The sequence below is a fragment of the Equus asinus genome, chromosome 13 (assembly GCF_041296235.1).
Source record: "Equus asinus isolate D_3611 breed Donkey chromosome 13, EquAss-T2T_v2, whole genome shotgun sequence".
Taxonomy (NCBI): domain Eukaryota; kingdom Metazoa; phylum Chordata; class Mammalia; order Perissodactyla; family Equidae; genus Equus; species Equus asinus.
The window spans coordinates 45,022,001-45,039,394 of record NC_091802.1 but is presented as its reverse complement, the minus strand read 5'-3'; the positions used below and the strand labels follow the sequence as shown (position 1 = coordinate 45,039,394).

Genomic DNA, 17,394 nt, shown 5'->3' with positions numbered 1-17,394 from the left:
CTTTCAGATTGGTAAAAATTAAAGAGTTTGACACTCATTAGTGTAGACAAGGATGTGGAATAATGGGAACTCATACATTGTTGTTAGGAGTATAAATTAAACCAACAATTTCAGAAAATGATTTGACATTATCTAGTAAAGATGAACATGCACATACTCAACAACCCAATAATTTCATTCTTAAATATGTATCCTAATTTGGAGAGATTCTTAAACATGTACTCCAAGAGACGAATACAGGAGTGCTTATTGTAGTGTTATAACTGGGAAAAAAAACTAGCAATAACCCAAATATCCAAATGCTATAACTGGGTAAAATACATTTTGGTGTATTTATACAAGGGAAATATTATTTATTCACCAATCAAAATGAATGAACTCCAGTCATACACATCATCTGGGATGAATTTGCAAAATAATTTTGGGTTACAAAAGCAAATCATAGCAGAATATATACAATATGTTTGTATTTATTTAAAATTCAAAAACAGGAAAAGCTAAATATTACATTGCTTAAGGATGATATATACAAGTGTATAAAAACTGAAGAAAACTCAAAGATTAACAAAATTCTGGGAGGTGGTTTCTTCTTTAAGTTAGAGAGAGGTTATGTGAATGACATAGGAAGCTAAAAAGATGTTGGTAATATTTTATTTCTTGAGCTGAATAGTGGTCCATAGGTCTAAATGTTTTGGTTATTGTTACTTAAAATGTCTTCTGGGGCCAGCCCGGTGGCACAGGGGTTAAGTTGGCACATTCTGCTTCAGTGGCCTGAGGTTTGCTGGTTCGGATCTCAGGTACAGACCTACACACCACTTGTCAGGCCATGCTGTGGCAGTCATCCCACATATAAAATAGAGAAGGTGTTCTCAGATGTTACCTCAGGGCCAGTCTTCCTCAGCAAAAAAGAGGAGGATTGGCAGCAGATATTTTAGCTCAGGCCTAATCTTCCTCAAAAAAGAAAGTCCTTCTGTCTGATATATTACTTTTTGTGGTATGTTTCATAACTCTAAAAAAGAAAAAATATATTCAAATAGATTAAGCGTTATTCCTATGATAGCTTTACTTATTTCTATTCCAGTATACTTCTTTGAATGGGTGAGAATAGGGTAGCATTAAAGGTAATCAGTGGGGAAGTTTTTGTGGGAAGATAACATACATTTGAACATCTCCCTCATGTTTATCATGAAAAATTGTTGAAAACTACTGCCATAAGTTTAGAGCAGTGTTGTTTAGTGGGGTAAGCAGACCTATAAACAAATAACTGTAAAATAATATGAATGCTTCACTAGAAGAGGTATGTTTACCCAAAAAATGGCTAGAGACTAGCCAGGAAAGCTTTAAACAGTAGATGCTATTTAAGGTGCGTCTTTAGGAATGAGCAGTTTATAAGAGGAGGTAGGTGAGTTCATTCCCCATGTGAAGGAAAAGGAATACAAAGGGACAAAGGCCTAAAAGTCCATCGAGAGTTGAGTGAGTAAATTCAGATATGTTAGCCATACTGTGAAGAGCTTTATCTAACACACTATGGAGTTTGCACTGTGGGCATTGACGTTTTATCACTTAAATTAGGGATGTTGATTTGAGTATTATGTGCAAGGCTCTGTGTTAGGAGTTACCTTGAAATTGCATGTGTTTGTATATTTATATTGTTTTTCCTCCACTTGCAGGCTGCTATATGGCAAGCACTAAACCACTATGCTTACCGAGATGCAGTTTTCCTTGCAGAACGACTGTATGCAGAAGGTTTGTAATCTATTCATTTCTATAGAACCATAAATGAAATAAAATATATGGAATTCCATCACTTTTTATGACTGTAACAAGATTCTGGGTATCACTTGTTTTTTCTTTATGGTTGACACTAGTTCATAAAAACTTTTCCCTGTATCTGTGTAGTTCCCTTGTGTACTGCTTTTAATGACTGTAGGGTTGCTTCAGGTTTTACACTATGGTTTACTTCATCATTTCCAGATCTTTAGGTACTTCTTTCCGTTTTTTGTTTTGTTGTTTGGTTTTTTTGTTGTGTTCATAATAATTTACATCATGGTGAAATTTCAGTTATACATTATTTCTTTTCTGTCAACCATAAGTGTTCCCCTTCACCCCCTGTGCTCACCCCCCACCCCCCTTCCCTTGGTAACCACTGAACTATTTTCTTTGTCCATGTGTTTGTTTATATTCCACATATGAGTGAAAGCATATGGTATTTGTCTTTCTCAGTCTGCTTATTTCACTTAGCATAATTCCCTCCAGGTCCATCCATATTGTTGCAAATGGTATGATTGTCCTTTTTTATGGCTGAGTAGTATTCCATTGTGTATATATATAACATCTTCTTTATCCAATCATTGGTTGATGGGCGCTTGGATTGTTTCCATGTCTGGGCTATTGTGAATAGTCCTGCAGTGAACATAGGGGTGCATATGCTACTTTGGATTGTTGATTTCAAGTTGTTTGGGTCAATACCCAGTAGTGGGATAGCTGGGTCATATGATATTTCTATTTTTAGTTTTTTTTTTTTTTTTAAAGATTTCTTTTTTTTTTTTTAAAGATTTTATTTTTTCCTTTTTCTCCCCAAAGCCCCCCGGTACATAGTTGTATATTCTTTGTTTGGGTCCTTCTAGTTGTGGCATGTGGGACGCCGCCTCAGTGTGGTTTGATGAGCAGTGCCATGTCCGTGCCCAGGTTTTGAACCAACGAAACACTGGGCCGCCTGCAGCGGAGCACTCGAACTTAACCACTCGGCCACGGGGCCAGCCCCTATTTTTAGTTTTTTGAGGAATCTCCATACTGTTTTCCATAGTGGCTGCACCAGTTTGCATTCCCACCAGCAATGTATGAGGGTTCCCTTTTCTCCACACCCTCTCCAACATTTGTTATTTTTAGTCTTTAAATCTTTGGAAAAATGTCTGTTTATATCTTCTGCCCATTTTTTGATTGGGCTGTTTGTTTTTTTGTAGTGTGAGTTGCTTATATATTATAGAGATTAATTCCTTGTCAGATATATGATTCGCAAATATTTTCTCCCAGTTGGTAGGTTGTGTTTTTGTTTGATCCTAGTTTCTTTTGCCTTGCAGAAGCTCTTTAGTCTGATGAAGTCCCACTTCTTTATTTTTTCTTTTGTTTCCCTCGTCTGAGAAGACATGGTGTTCGAAAAGATCCTTTTAAGTTCCATGTCAAAGAGTGTACTACCTATATTATCTTCCAGTTTTTTGGTTTCAGGACTTCAAGTTTTGATACATTTTGAGTTTATTTTTGTGTATGGTGTGAGATAATGGTCTACTTTCATTCTTTTGCAAGTGGTGGTCCAGATTTCCCAACACCATTTATTGAAGAGACTGTCTTTTCTCCATTGTATGTTCTTGGCACCTTTGTCGAAGATTAGCTGTCCCGTAGATGTGGGGTTTTATTTCTGGGCTTTCAGTTCTGTTCCATTGATCTGTGTGCCTGTTTTTGTACCAGTACTATGCTGTTTTCCTTACTATGGCTTTGTAGTACGTTTTGAAGTCAGGCATTGTGATACCTCCAGCTTTGTTAGTTTTTCTCAGGACAGATTTTTTATTAGAATGGTTTATATTCTTTGGCTAAGAGGTTGAGTTTAGAGTCTGCAGCCTTGGTACAAACCCTAACCCTGTCACTTAAATATGCAGTTGGATACCTTAGGCAAGTTACTTATGTCTGAGTATTTTAGATTCCTCATCTATAAAATAAAGATAATAGTAATTCCCTCATAGAATTGAAGAATGAAATGAGGTAATGTATTTAAAGCACTTGGCACAGCCCTTTGGCATGGTAATAAAATCTCAGTAAACATCTGGTAATGTATGTTTTATTTCTGTCATTAATTATTCTATTTCTCTTTCAAAAATGCTAATATAGATAATTATGTACAGCTTTTTTTTTCTTTAAGTCATTGTATTGGGTTATGTACTCTGAAGTGGAATTTACAAGTCAAAGGATGTGATCAGTCCTACAACAAATTAATTTTTGCTTCGTCGATAACCCAGCAGAGAGAGGTGTAATAATCTGGAGTGTCACCATCAGTGGAGGACTTCCTTCACAGTCCTATCAGTATCACATTTGGCCACTTTAATGTATTTTTGCTTACTTAAGAATCGTGAGGTATTTTGTCTTGCATTTTTATAACTATGAGGGTATTTTCTCAAGTATTTGTGTTAAATTTATTCCTATTTCTGTGAGCTACATCTTTATGTATTGCATATTTGTCCCTGATTGTTGCTTTTTAATCTTAATTCTATTGTTTTTATTATTCTATATTTAAAATTTATATGTGGTGTAACTCATGAGCTTTGTCATTTATAATTTCTCCTATTGCTTCGGTAGCTGGAAAATTGTCATCTTTCTACACCTACAATAAATATATGGTTTTTGGTAGTTTAAGAAATTTAAACAGCCAGCCCTGATGGCCTAATGGTTAATGTTTGGCATGTTCCACTTTGGCAGCCCAAGTTTGGTTCCCAGGTGCACAACCTCACCACTCATCTGTCAGTAGCCATGCTATGGTGGCGGCTCACAGAGAAGAACTAGAAGGACTTACATGTAGGATGTATACAAATATGTACTGGCTCTTTGGGGAGGGGAGAAAAAAAAGAGGAAGATTGGCAACACATATTAGCTCAGGGGGACTCTTTCCCAGCAAAAAAAAAATTTGAAGAATTTATCATAGTATTATTACTTAATTTATTCAATATTACTTATTAAATAATGCTTTTTTTCTAATACTTAGTAAGACCTATCTCCCATCATTTTTTTTTCTTTTCAATTCATTGTTTGGTAAGACATCTTTACCTTTTTTTCTTTCATTTTTCCATATACATTTATTATTGCTTTGAAATTTCACAAAGATTTTGATCAATGCCGACCCATAACTATATAAGTCTGTACATTAATCTAGGAAGTATTGACATCTTACTGTATATAACCTTCCCAACCAGAAACAGTGCTTCCTTCTTTTAACTCAGGTATTTGTTTAATTCAGTTTTCTGCTGTTTGTATAATCTCCTATTGGATTACTTACCAAAAATTTTTTGTATGGTAGTACCTGAGCTTTATTTTTGTGTATTTTATGTGTTTCTGCATGAATTGATAGTGGAACGTTTCTGCTCAGTTCTATAATTTTACTCTGGTAGTAAGTGCTCAGTAGCATAACTGCAAGCATAAGAAAGTAGATATTAGGGGTTTGCTAGGCATGTATCACAAAAGAACAAGGGATAACAAAATCAAGAATATAGACAAGGGTCCGTCCCGGTGGCGCAGTGGTTAAAAGTTTGCATGTTCTGCCTTGGCGGCCCGGAATTGGTGGGTTCAGATCCTGGGTGCAGACATGGCACCGCTCATCAAGCCATGCTATGGTAGGCATCCCACATATAAAGTAGAGGAAGATGGGCACAGATGTTAGCTAAGGACCAGTCTTCCTCAGCAAAAAGAGGAGGATTGGTGGCAGATGTCACCTCAAAGCTAATCTTCCTCAAAAAATAAATATATATATAGACAAGATGTGGACCAAGAAATGTAAACTAACTAGGAAAGGTAACACAGAAAGGTCTGGGTAAATCAAAGAGGATAAAGAGAGGTACCAGAAGTCCAGATGAGATTGAACTGAGACATGTATGAGAATAACGTAGGAGAGGAAATCTGTGAACCAGGTGTAAAAGTCTTTCATTAATGAAGCAGAATGTCCTGAATTTAGTAGCTGAGAATTATGAGAAGGTATAAACCTCAGGAGCAGGGGATTTCACAAAAGGGCAAAGAGTAATGCTTGGAAATAGTTTTGAGAAGCAAGGAGGAAACCAACCTTACCTTCACTCCAGTGAGGGAGTTAGCATCTCTTTGAGCGTGCTGTCAGGTCTGGGGGTTCAGTGAGGAAAGTAGGGAAGATCTGTGGAGCAGGTGTCTGAGGTCCCAATGAAAGATTTAGAAGAATGGGAGGCTTAGAAGAAGATACATGGGGCTGGCCCCGTGGCCGAGTGGTTAAGTTCGCGCGCTCCGCTGCAGGCGGCCCAGTGTTTCGTTGGTTCGAATCCTGGGCGCGGACATGATACTGCTCATCAAACCACGCTGAGGCAGCGTCCCACATGCCACAACTAGAAGGACCCACAACGAAGAATATACAACTATGTACCGGGGGGCTTTGGGGAGAAAAAGGAAAAAAAAAAAGATGGTACAGGTTTCCCTTGCTTTTTGAAAGTTCGGTTTATGCCACTTCACTTTTAGGAATGACCTGCATTAGTACCTGTTTTTGCTAACTGAAAGAAAACTGAAGATTTTCGTTTTTACGAAGAAAGGTGAAAAGCAAAAATAGCATTCAGTGTTTGTTTTGCAGCCAGCCATTATAGGGTCATTAGTGCACTCAGGGCAGCGAGAGTGGCACACTCCTTCCCTGGGAACTACACTTGGTAGCTCAGCATCAAGCCGCTGTAGCTTTGAACTGTGTCTGTGAGATCTGTGCTTTATCTCGATTTTTTTTGTGCATCTGTTAGCAAGATATATCCTAAGGTAATTGTTTCTTCACTTTATGCCATTTCAGCTTACAAAGGGTTTCATAGCAGTGGGCTTTCGGTTAGCGGGCGAAACCCGTAATACAATAGATTGCCCTACTCTGCTCAATTATGTAAAAGCAAGGTTTATTATGAATGATCTACTTACGTATATTTTCATTAATACCTAGGCAGCCTCCATGTTTTGCTGTCTTATACTTCTTTCTTTTTTGAATTTGTTTATTGAAGGTTAGGCAGTTTCTAGTTTATTGTACTAGTTAGGCTCCAAAAGATTATACTTTAGCAATTTCAAATTCAGGTGATTGGATTTTCATATAGAATTGAGGCAGGATTCCAGGTTAATCTACATAAAGCTGTTTAATCCACTTTCTATCTGTGTCTGATATAGTGTTTGACACTTGGAAAGTTGCTCAGTAAATATTAGTCTCTCTCAATATAGAACCTAACCTCTCTGTTTAACTGTATTTATATGAAGGAAGATCTTAGAATTTAAGTGCATAGGAGCAGATACTATCCTAGGTTAATAATAATAACAACAGTAACTTCTACCGCTTATTGATTTCTTCTTACTGTGTACTGGGTACTCTAGGTACTTAATTCCTTATTTAGTGTTCAATAATCCTATAAAATAGACGTTATTGCTATTTTAGAAATGAAGAAACTAAGATCAGTGTTCAGTGGCTGTAAGTGGGTAGATCTTTATGACTCCACTTTACCGAGGATAGGAAGTACATGCCACTTCTCTGCTTTACAGTAGACATCACTAATCCATCACAGTACTCATTCCCACTGAACCAACCTCAGAATTCTTGTCAACGCAGTATTGCTGGCTGACAGTATTTGTTGACCAGAGTAGGTATGCTGGATGTAACCTATTTGCCCCTTTGCTCAGTGCCCTCCTATGCCACTAGTGGTAGCTCCTGTGTTTTAGGGAAAACATCCAACGGCGCTTGAGGCTAAAGTGATTGATAGGTAGCATGCTCTGTAAGTCAAATTCGTGAAATAATTTCTCAATTTCACTAGTTCCTTGTCACCCATTTGTCTTTCTCCTAAGAGTTTCCTAGATAGCCTGAGTAAGACTGTAGTATAAGCAGACTGGTATAAGAGAGACTGTCAGCTCAGATATTTGTGAGCCATATGATCTTAGGTGAGAATTAATTCTGACCCTAATTTTCCTTATCTTAAAAATGGAAGAAATGGGGGTTGGCCCAGTGGTGCAGTGGTAAAGTTCGCACGTTCAGCTTCAGCGGCCCGGGTTCAGATCCCGGGTGCAGACATGGCACCACTTGGCAAACCATGCTGTGGCAGGCGTCCCACGTATAAAGTAGAGGAAGATGGGCATGGATGTTAGCTCAGGACCAGTCTTCCTCAGCAAAAAGAGGAGGATTGGCAGCAGATGTTAGCTCAGGGCTAATCTTCCTCAAAAAGAAAAAAAAGGAAGAAATGTATCTATTTAACAAGATAGTTTTAAGGACTAAATATAATAATCTACTGTAGCTTCTGGCACATGAAAAGTCCTTTACAGGTTCACTCTCTCCCCTAGCATAGCCTAATACAGTGGCTTTTCAGACTTTTTTTTTTTACCCTTATTGTATATGATGCACTCTAATATTTTCTTTTTGAGTGTCGGTTGTTTTAGTGCAAGTTGGTACCCACTGAATTGACTTCACAGTCCACTAGTGAATTGAGACTTGCTGTTTGGAAAAACTGTCCTAATCTGTCTCCCTCCACATCCCCCTCCACCATTATAAGCACCTATTTTTCCTTTCCACTGGCAATACCTGATCTCCTTGACCAAGGTGTTTTCCCATTGCTAATTGATTAACTGTTGAACAGGAAATAGATTTAAAGCTTTTTCCCTTGTTCTGGTAGATAGCATATAGTGCTTCTAAAATTCTGTAAGGTTTTTAATTGTAATTATATATATTTAACGGTTAGGGATGAATAGAATACGTGATTAGGAACAAATATAAACCATCTTAGACTCTTCGGGGAAAGAATACATTAATACAACCAAAATGGTGGGTCCTTGGAGAGATAGATATGATTTATTTATATTCAGAAAACTAATGAGATGTAAATTTTGTGTACATGGTGGGCTTTTTTGATTTTTGGGGGGTTTTTTTGGTGAGGAAGATTGGCCCTGAGGTAACATCTGTGCCGATCTTCCTCTATTTTATATGTGGAATGCCACCACAGCGTGGCTTGATGAATGGTGTGTAAGTCTGTGCCCAGGATCCGAACCCACAAACCCTGGGCCACTGAAGTGGAGCATATGAACTTAACCACTACTCTACCAGGCCAGCCCCTGGGTACATGGTTTTTTGTAAGGAAGTGCTCAGGACCTCTGGGGAAAGATGAAAAATTGCTATCTGTGAGATCATATGGGCCTGGTGATTGTAACTGGTAAGAGGAAAAGAAAAAGAAATAGCTGAAGACATTGTGTTAACATGTATTCGCTAGGTTGTTTTGAGGGTCCCAGGCCAAAGCTCAAAATTGTTTGAACTAGTGTTTTATGTTGTTTTGTTTTTTTGCTGAGGAAGAGTCACCCTGAGCTAACATCTGTGCCAGTCTTCCTCTATTTTTTTTAGTATGTGGGCCACCATCATAGCATGGCTGCTCACAGACCTGTGTAGGTCTGAGCCCAGGAACTGAACCTGGGTCACCAGAGCAGAGTGTGCCGAACTTAACCACTAGGCCACCAGGGCTGGCCCTAGTGTTTTATCTTAATGTAGATTTTGCATCCTGCACTACAAAATGTTTATTTTTAAATATGAATACATTTTAAGGTACTATAAAATTGTTCACCACTTTTCTACCTGTCTTAATGATTACTGGGCCAGATGTAGAAGTTGCATTGGATATATCAATTTCAGTAAATTTGGCTCAGTTGAAGAAAACTGAACCAGAGTAAAAAGTTCAGCATCTGTTTTTCTTCTCTGTCTTAGCCATGATATTGAGAGCCCAAACTCACAGAAATATTTGACTACAAAAGGCAACATTTAAAAAAACTACCAGGTTGTTTTAAGGTCGTCATTGAGGGGAAATGTTATACTACTACTAAAATGTGGCATAACATATCCTTTTTAGGTCATTTTTGGTGGAAAATTTGATAAATATATCTTGTTGCTCAAAATTCAAGTCACTTTGTGCTATGGGGGTACTGAAAGAATGGCTGGCCTGTTAGCCTATCCTTTTACTGTTGTAGTTAAATGCTTGTGAGTGAAAAAGATGATGTTATTTTTTTAATTTTCATAGTTTTCATTTTTATTGTTAATGAATTAAGACTTTACTCTTCCCAATGAACTTCTTTTAACCATGACTGAACTATTTCATTGCACTAACTTAGATGTTTCACGCTTGTGAAAAAGACACATCAAACTCAATGCATGCAAAGCTGGATTCATAATATTCCCACCATAATCTACGACACCACTCTCTCTTACTAGAAAAGCTTCCTAACTGACTGCCCTTCCCTGCCTCTTCCCTTTCCCTGTCCCAAATCAACCCATTTTCTTTACTTTCCTTCTTAAAACCCTTCACAGATATTTAATTGCTGTAAGGATCTATCCTAAATCTTTACACAGCTTGCAGAGCCATGCACAATTTGGTCATCTGTTTTCTCCTCATGTATTGCCGTATCCCGCCTCAAACACTAAGGAGCCTTTTTCAATTTCCTCCAGCCCTCTTATCTGTGGTATATTTACTCCAAGCATGGTTTCAAAGGATTTAAAAACATTATTAACCCCATCATATACAAGAAATATAAAACCAGTTAGTACTGGAGTTGAGGATGTAAACAAATGTAGAGAAAATAAAAATTGGGAATAGTATTCAAATACTGAAGTAGTATATGTAGATAAAGTGTTCAAGAACAGAAATGACTCAGAAGGATGCAACATATGAAAAGCACAGCACCCAGGCAATTGAAAACAGTCAGTAAAAAATAGTGATGAAATGGAATTCCTTGAGCTTGTGGCTCAATGTCACATTTGTGTACCCCCACATTAATATCAGTTGGCTATTCAGGTATCATAAATTTAGAAGGCCAATAATAATAATTTGTTAATAGCTAATATAGCTCTTACTATGTGTCAGGCACTATCCTAAGTACTCTACATACATGAACTCATTTAATCATAACAGCAACCCTTAAAGGTGGGTGTCACTATGTCTTTATTTTACAGATGAAAATATTGAGGGTCAGAGAAGTTAACTTGCCCTAAGTCACATAGCTAATAAATGGTAGCACCAGAATCTGAACCCAAGCAGTTGACTCTAGAGTCAGTACTCTAATCCATGTGCTGCACTGCCTGTAGTTGATGTAAGAACTTAAAAGATTATCAAGTTGAAACGTGTATCACAAATCATAAATGATTCCATAGATTCTATGCCCTTTGAATACTTACAGCGTCAAAGTTCATGACAGGGAAGCAAGAGGAATCTAACCTCTAAGATATTTATACCTTAGATGTAGATAATAGCTGAGATAAACTCTGATATTTGTAGAGTTTATCAAGGCTAAATAGAGAACACTCACCTCAGCAAACTTGTAAGTGTTCCCAAAACTAGTCCACTTTGGAAAAGGCTGCTCATTTAGATTATAAGTCAACATGAAGAAGTGATGTCTGTCTGGTTTGAAAGCCCTGAAGGACTATTCACTTTCTCATTTAAGGGAAATGTAGCTGGAGGGTGCAAGCTTAAACCCCTCTTAATTATTTTGGACTTGCTTTAAATGACCTTTCAACTTTTGAAGCCTAACCTGTTTGGAAGAAGAGGAGCTTCAGTATTGTTCTGCAACTTCTTATTTGTTTTTTCACTTCACAGTGCATTCTGGGAATCTTTTTATGTCAGTTTTTCTTTGTTTTTTGTTTTGAGGAAGATTAGCCCTGAGCTAACATCCGTGCCAGTCTTCCTCCACTTCTTTTGTATGTGGGATGCCTCCACAGCATGGCTGGTGAGTGGAGTAGTTGTGTGCCTGGGATCTGAACCCATGCAACTGGGCTGCCGAAGTGGAGCACAGCAATGGGGCCGGACCCTATGTCAGTCTTTTTGACACCTATAGAGTGTTCCATCATGTGGATGTACCATAATTTAACTAGTACGTGATTGATTTCTTATTACTTAAACGGTGACTTCATGGAGTCAATGCTCACTTTATTCCTGATTATAAAATGTGTTATGGACCTTATAATTCCAAATCACGTGTTTTAATTAAGGCTCTAAGTAAAGGACAGTAAAATAAATGTCACGCAGACATCTGTAACTGTTTGCAGATCCTGTTATTTTGACCTCTACACACTTACTAGCTAAGCCATGATCAGCCTTAGAATTTTTCTGAATTTAGCACTTAAGGCAGCCACTGTCAAGTCAGAGTTAGTGTTCCAGATGAAATCTATTTGTCAATACTCTATGCTTCTTAGATTTATTATAGCTACTTACTACTAGTTTACTAGTTGTATTTGGGGCTGTCAGGTTATTTCTCGTGAGCATCAACTCCCCATGTCTCTCACGACTCTTCGAATTGTTCTGGATTTACTCCATTATCTTATAGTTTGATTAATCTTAAGGGTTGCTTAAACTTCCAGTCCATATTCCCATTTGAAAATATAGTTTTTAAATTACTACACTTCACAAAGGTAATTGAAGTATGACACTAAAACCACAGACACCCAAACACACAGAATATTTGTTATCTTTATGTTAATATTTTATTGCATTTAATTTTACTCCAGTGATAAATGGACCTAAACATAATCAGTTGTTTGTAAGCAAGACATTTGATAAAGCATTGTTATGGCTGGTAGTTAAACTAGTTTTTGGGAGCCATTGTTTATTGGTGTTATCAATAGTTTTTAAAAATTTAATTAAGTTGACAAGAAACTGGGCCTTTGCAGAATTTAGAAGAAATCACACTTTCTCACTCATGTGAATTAGCACTTGTAGTTCAGTGAAATTAACACTTTGTTGCCACCTGCAGTAGACCTCCCCAGTCTTTCTTTTCTTATGAAGCATTAAACTACTGTACATCTCATTACATGTGTGTGCCAAAATTTCTTATCATTTACTACATATAATTTGTATATTGTTTTTATAGTAAGGTTTCATGAAAAATCATAAGATGGAGCAGAGAAGAAGGGTTGCTGTTGGTTTTTGCTTGTACGTATATATGACAAGAAAAACCTTTATGAGAGTAAAATTTCAAATTACTTTTTTATCCCAAATCTTTGAGTCAGCTTTTCAAGAAGATGTCGCAGGTTTATCTTGTACTTTAGAACAGTGATTCTCCAACTTTAGCATGCATCAGAATCACCTGAAGGGTTTGTTAAACACAGATTGCTGATCCCCACTCCCAGAATTACTGATTTAGTGGGTCTGAGATGGGGCCTAAGAATTTCCATTTCTAACAAGCTCCCAAGTCATGCTGATGCTAGTATGGGGACCACACTTTGAGAACCACTTGCGTAGGAGATCCCTCAGCCTGAGATTATTATATAACCCATTTTTAGAAGCACAGATTTGTGATTTTCCCTCTTTCTTGATACCCCCATTGTTGCTTCTATAAACTCTCATCTGGGTTGGTTGTGAGGATAGAAATGAGGAGATACTCAGTTTGGGAGAGAGTAAATAGGGGGGAAAATACCACATTTCATTAACTGAGACGGAAGGGGCATTTCCTAATGTAGAGACTAGGCGACAGTCTGATGAATAATTCAGCTCTTGCTCTTGGAGAGCAGTTTAATTATTGTTACTGTACAAGTATCAAGTCTCTCGATTGAGTGTTTAAACAATGTAGGTATTCACAATTTAGAATTTTTTTTTCTTTATCTTAAATTACCTTAAATATAATTTTGTGTCTACTTGGTATTAGAAATAAGTGGGGTTTTTTTTCAATCTGGTCCTCTTTTAATGTAGAAATTATTCCAGATTTGTCACTTAGGTTTATTGACTTCTATCCTCTCAAAGAGTCTATTAGACTACCAGTAAAACATCTTGTTTCTATGTGATATTTTTCTATTTAAAGATATGGGTGTGTGTGTTTGCTTTTCTTGAGGATTTACAGAGAATACCATGATTGTCTTCATGGTATTATTTCCTTGGTTCCTTATAGGAAGAAGGTAATCAGGACTTGGGGAACTAACTTTTCTATCAGCAAAGTATTTCTCCTTAATTCAAATTTGTATTAATAAATTATTGTTTTATATTAAATAACATCCCTCATTTTTTTGTTGCTAAACTTTTTTATTACCAGATAAACAATAATTACCATTCAACATACTAAATAATAGCCTCTTTTTTTTCCCATATGTGTTCTTAGTACACTCAGAAGAAGCCTTGTTTTTACTGGCAACCTGTTACTACCGCTCAGGAAAGGCATACAAAGCATATAGACTCTTGAAAGGACACAGTTGTACTACACCACAGTGTAAATACCTGCTTGCAAAATGTTGTGTTGATCTCAGCAAGTAAGTTTTTAAATCTAATTTTGTTATACTTACACTGTAGAATTTTGGATAAAATTCTTTTTGATGGATTAAACTGATTGACTCTCTTTCTCCCTTTTTGGTAGTAGTGATTTGTCTATTTCAGTAACTTTTGAAATGTTTATACTCCTAGCTAGGCCATTATTATTTTTGTGGCAAATTATGGAGAAATTTTATTGTTATGGTAAGATATAATAGAATTTAACTCTGGAGAAACTTAAATTGTAACTAATTCGTATCATTTTCTAAAATGATACTAAGTGTAATTTCCTTTTCCTTTGCTTTCCTGGTTAGACCAATTAGAATAAGCCTGAAAACCTACTTACCAGTTCACCTGGGATTAATGCTCCATTGTGTCTAGGTAGTTGTGTAATTATTTGCCTTTCAAGATCATTGTATTTGGGAATCACTACTCCGACCCCTTTGAAGCAAGGGAGCAGATTGAGGAGAGTACTTCTTTTGCATATTATAGTTAAAGCAAGTCAGCTGTCCCTATTCTGAATCTGGAGGCAGCTAGAGATATAGGTAATGTTCTGTTAAACTCTTTTCTGTGCTCTAAGAGATGAAGTGATGGTAAAAGTGACTAAACAGTTAGACAGTTGTGAAAGCCTGTATGTGTGTTTAGTTTGAAGATTTATGGTAAAAGGATGCAAAAAAGCCTCATAAAGTCTCTGTAGCCCGATTAATAACTATTTTATTTGTCCATTGTATAATTGATGACTTTTAAATTAAAGTTAGCTAAAATATCTATAAAACTTATGAGATATTTATTGAATTATTTTTACTCCAAAGATTCTGTTAAATTCTTAAAAATCTACTTACTTATGTAATTTGCCAGTTTCTTAAGCCACTTCTTGTATTAGACCTTCTGATCCCACTTACAAATATTTATAGTTTTTTTTTTAGAAGTCCCACTGACAGTAAAAGAACTTTAGATATGATCTTTTATATTCGGGATGTGCTCTGTAAACTTACTTGAGAGTTTTCCACATCATGATTTGGAAAAAACTTTAAAACACAAACCATTACAAACTCTGATATGCTAAAAATATATAGTGAAATCAGGCAAATTTTTTTCCTTTGGGGAACATTTGTGATTTTCTATATCAAGAAAACATAACTGACAAATAAAAAGAGATGAGATGCTATTCAAGTTTCATTTATAAACCTAGAAATTACTGAGGCAATTTTTAATTAAAATATGTTAGTCTTGTTTAATTTGCTTGCAAATTCCTATTACAAGGAGTTAGAGAACTAAGAACACCACATCTGTTTATGAAGAACCATTCATATTTTTCCCCCAGAATAATGGTCTTCCATTTGTTTTGACATGAGTAGTGAGTATGTTGCCCAGACTAGATTTGTACATACAGAGACTAAATTTAACTGGTTTTGTTTTTAAAGGCAAGACTGGAATTTTAAGATCGTAAATTCCCAGTCTCCCAAATGATTCTAACTACATATTTATTGCTATGCTAAAGGTACCATGAATTTTTTACTTTCTCTCCATAGTAAGAGGTACATTGGTGATGAAGCGTTTTTTATATTGACTTTTTAAAATCTGTAAATCTGTGTTTCAAAGGCTTGCAGAAGGGGAACAGATCTTATCTGGTGGAGTGTTTAATAAGCAGAAAAGCCATGATGATATTGTTACTGAGTTTGGTGATTCAGCTTGCTTTACTCTTTCATTATTGGGACATGTATATTGGTAAGTAGCAATGATTCAAATTACCAGAAAATTGTTTCTAGTACTAGAATGCTTTGTGGTTTAAAAAACCTATGTTGACCTGTGTTTATCAAATAGTAATTGGGTAAGTAGTACACAGTCTTCTATTTCAATGACCTGTAAAATAGTGGAGATGTTGATCCCATTTTTGGCTGTCTACTTTGCCTTCATAATAATAGCTACAGCAGCACTGCTTAACAACTGAGTGTGCATATGAGGTTTTTTTTTTTTTTTACCTTGGGTGAAGAGAATATCTTCGTGTGATCCACTGAGGTAAAAGGAGAAGAGAGTGAAGTTCTTTCTCTAATATTAAATTTCACTGCTGCTCCTTAGAAGGAGGCTTGAGGGCAAGTTTCAGTAATAAAGAATAGCAATTCCCATCTGATATGTCATAATAATTTTGAGGTGTGTCATAAGAAATTTCCTACAGTTGTAGTTGAAATAATAGTGATTTTGCAAGTAATTTTAAAATTTATTTACATTTATTTAAATTCAATCTTTTAAAAGCAAGTGAGTGTGGTTCAAAGTTTTTATTATAATAATGTTGTTCTCACTTGATTTTTATTCTAAAATGCCCTTTGAGTCAGGGAATAAGCGGTAGAGATATAATTCGGTAATAGGAATTGTTCAACTGCCTGTGGGGGTGCACCTCATATGTAAATGTCATCTGTCTCCTATCATGGGAGAAATGGTTGAGGAATGCTTGTCTGAAGAATAGGATAGCATTTGTTTTAAGATAAATTGAGGCTAGTTTGAATAGTAGTTTCTCAAAACCTTGAAAATGCCCTTTTGAACAGAATAAATTATTTGGCTGAATTTGGGGGCTCATTTTCAGATGACACCACTCTTTTGTGAACAGGAGTAAGTAAAGTATAATATCAATATCTTCATTTATCTTAATAGAGGGACTTGAAGTAATAAATCTAGTTCATGCAGCTATGATGCTTCTTGTCATGTGTTCAGGAAACTTCTGAGATCCATCTCCGATGGCTAGAGACAGTACCTGGCACTGGAAATGTAAAGATAAATCACTCACAGTTCCTACCCCGAAAGGTTTGTGATAGAGTAGGAATAGAGAAGCAGTAAACAAAAGTTTATAAGTTTTTGTTTGTTTGTTGTTTTATTGAGTTAATGATAGGTTACAATCTTGTGAAATTTCAGTTGTACATTATTGTCTGTCAGTCGTGTTGTAGGTGCACCCCTTCACCCTTTGTACCCACCCCACACCCCACCTTTCCCCTGGTAGCCACTAATTTGGTCTCTTTGTCCACATGTTCAAATTCCTCATATGAGTGGAGTCATACAGAGATTATCCGTCTCTATCTGGCTTATTTCACTTAACATAATTACAAAAGTTTGTAAGTTTTTATCGTCACAGTAAAAGTGCTATGATAAAATTTGAGCAATATTTTGTTCAAATGAGGGAATAATCGGGTCTATCTGGTTAAGAAGAGGGGTATGATGGTAACTAAGAAAAACTTGATGGAAAAAGTTTTGTTTCTTTGAATTCTCAATAATAAGAAAACTAGAAATTAGAAAATGGGCAAAATACTTGAATGGACACTTCACCAAAGAGGATATATATGGATGGTAAATAAGCACATGAAAAAATGTACCAAATCATTAGTCATTAAGGAAAGGCAAATAAAAACCACCATTAGAA

At 36.3% G+C, this 17,394-nt stretch overlaps 1 protein-coding gene across 13 annotated transcripts in view; it reads left to right on the top strand.

Moving 5' to 3' along the window:
- Positions 1–17,394, top strand: part of CDC27 (cell division cycle 27) — a 67,392-nt gene that overhangs the window by 13,068 nt on the left and 36,930 nt on the right. For 10 of the 13 annotated variants that reach the window (XR_011493891.1, XM_070483423.1, XM_070483428.1 and 7 more), the window contains exons 2-4: positions 1,671–1,746; positions 13,840–13,987; positions 15,588–15,713. Coding sequence is in view for 12 of the 13 variants with exons in the window: in XM_070483423.1 (XP_070339524.1) it covers positions 1,671–1,746; positions 13,840–13,987; positions 15,588–15,713 (350 nt within the window). In the remaining variant the exon portion in view is untranslated. The remainder of the gene's footprint in view (positions 1–1,670; positions 1,747–13,839; positions 13,988–15,587; positions 15,714–17,394) is intronic. The other 3 variants (XM_070483433.1, XM_070483431.1, XM_070483432.1) reach the window with 1 other exon arrangement.